At 46.9% G+C, this 2,475-nt stretch overlaps 1 protein-coding gene across 1 annotated transcript; it reads right to left on the bottom strand.

Annotated features, from left to right (window-relative positions):
- Positions 1-101: 101 nt before the first annotated feature.
- On the bottom strand, positions 102-1,115 carry FOIG_16853 (uncharacterized protein; the record flags this gene model as incomplete). Its single annotated transcript, XM_031218332.1, has 1 exon — positions 102-1,115. The coding sequence occupies exon 1, from the start codon at positions 957-959 to the stop codon at positions 102-104; it is 858 nt and encodes a 285-aa protein (XP_031051954.1). The 5' UTR covers positions 960-1,115.
- Between the last annotated feature and the right edge of the window lie 1,360 nt (positions 1,116-2,475).

Raw genomic sequence — 2,475 nt, forward strand, 5'->3', positions numbered from 1 at the left:
CATTCTTGACTCGAGAATGCATCCAGCAAACAAACAACACTGCTGTTATCATGCTGAGACTGAGGGAGAGAAGGCTCTCTGGAGAACGAATTCGATCTACATTAGTGCTTATGACGCTGTTTTCTCGTTAGCAGATACACAGATGGAGAGGGATATACGGCAACGAACCCCAAAAAGTATGTCAGTAGACTCATAGAGGCCGATGCGAGAAATGCGCCAATCCAATCGACTCGCACTTGCAGACTTTGCAGTGCCTTTCGTGATGCGCTGAGGCATGAGGTTCTTGGCAAGGCCCACCACCCGATGGCGAGGAGCAACAAGGTAAGGCCACCACATAAATACCATCCCGATCGCCATCCAAGAGTATCGATCAATATACCGCCGACAACTAGGCTAGCTGAGAATCCTAACAGCTGGCTTAATCCTAGGCAAGCAAAGGATAAGTTGCGTCCCCGCCCTTGCGGCTGCACTTGAGTCACAAGGGCCACAGAACTAGACAAGTGTAACGCAGTGGCGACGCCTTGTAAGGCTCTCAAGATAACCAATTCCTCGCCACTCTTGACCAGTCCACAGGTAAGCATGAAGATGCAATTGAGCATGCATCCCAGCAGATTCACTGGTCGTGGTCCCGCGACATCAGCAATAGCGCCCGTGAGCAGCAGTGTTGATGCAGTGGCCAGTCCCTGAACTGACGATGGCCAGAAGGCGAGAGACGGAGGGAGACGGAGATCTTCTGTCAGTTGGGGGAGTCCAATGACTATGAGGCCATTGGTTGCGCTACTGGTAACGCTCACGCCACATAGGTATGCGATTGCAGCAACCTTTCGAAGAAGTTGCTTAGAGGGGACAGTCCCAATGTCAGCCTCTTGAGAGTTTCCATCGATGATACTTGTTAGTTGCACGTCGCTTGCGGATTTTAGCGACAGAGAAGACGATGATTCAAATGATGAAGACTTCATGTTGCCGCTGGCTGTGTTCTAGCTGGATAAGAGAGACTTTGCCGCCAACGAGAGTGTAAATCCTTCTGCTGCAATGCTGCGTGCTATGAAAGGAGGAACGTTACTTTGTTCATACTTGTAGTGGATTGAAGCAGGCTTGCTCGATTGGTATTATCTAAGAACCATAGTTACCCTTTCGCCATTACAACTGATCCGTCGTTCCACAATACCGGTTATTACGACACTGTCAGGGCGGAACTGTGACCAACTAGATCCCAGCAACGGGTGAAAGGCAATTAGAATAAAGATCCAATCCATTCCTACCATTCTGGATCTTACCGTCGGCTGAGGGAGCTATCACAAAAAACCCTTTTTTCACAAGTACGCCAGTAACAATAAAAAGATTTAACATTTAACGGGCTTCAGCTTTACCACTTTGGACATTAGTCATAGGTCACCACCTTCAGACTGAAAGCAACCGCAACCCTAGTAATAGATTTGGATCGATAACTACAGTAACGCACCACGAAACCAAGGTTCTGAACGAAGCGACATATTTCACGTGAACAGTCACTAGAGAAAATCAGAAGCCGCGTTATGCGTTGTTATGTCAGACCCACCACGTTCTGTCTCTTCTATCGCCCCCGGCCACGGTCTCCCATGGTCATGGACTGGCAGACATCCAATCACTGCAACACCATCCTCAGATAGGTTGTCCCCACCTCAAGTTAACTACTTGTATCTGTTAGTACACCCAGACGTTAAGAGGCTTCTCTAGCTGCCGTAGTTCTCGGCATTAGACTTTCGGATTCCCCTGCGATATCCTGGATTCTGCTAATCCCTGAACCTTTCTTTGGAAAGGCGCTGCTTTGGTGGAAGAGATGGTATGCCAGGGAGGTCCTTGCCGGACCAGGCATCTACTTATCACTTGGGTACATGAATATATATGCAGGAAAGAATATCACGTTCATGAATCCTTGTTCGGCTGGAACCCCAAAGTGGGTACGATTTGTATTGTATGTAACATAGCATTTGTAAGGGATCTCCTCGCCAATAAGGAAGGTTATGAAGATACAGCTACCCCTGCGGTTGCGCCTTCCTTGTATGAGGAGCCGTGACTTTAGATTGTGCGTCTTAAAGTCGCTTTCATTTTTAGTTAGAATGAAGTTACTCTAGTATAGACCATATATTTACTGGCATTGGGAAGGAAAAGAGTTCTTAGAGAATCTCACCCGATAAAAGTGATGCTGAACTAACCACAAATATATGTTGATAATGGTTGAACGGAGAGACAGTCCAGGTCAAAGTAAAGGAATCCAATTATGATACATATGGCGTCTCCTACCAAGAAACTGATGGTAAGGCATAAGAACGGAAATTGAGGGATACCTAAGATATTCAAATCCCTTTCAGAGAGGACAGGCCTCTATTTGGTGAATAGAGATGATTATATGTAGAGCACGATGCAGATGGTAGCATTTGCTGTCGTGTTGATTCAAAGCATGCCGCACCCAGATTTGACATAAGCCTGAACCTA

The sequence above is a fragment of the Fusarium odoratissimum genome, assembly GCF_000260195.1.
Source record: "Fusarium odoratissimum NRRL 54006 unplaced genomic scaffold supercont1.240, whole genome shotgun sequence".
Taxonomy (NCBI): domain Eukaryota; kingdom Fungi; phylum Ascomycota; class Sordariomycetes; order Hypocreales; family Nectriaceae; genus Fusarium; species Fusarium odoratissimum.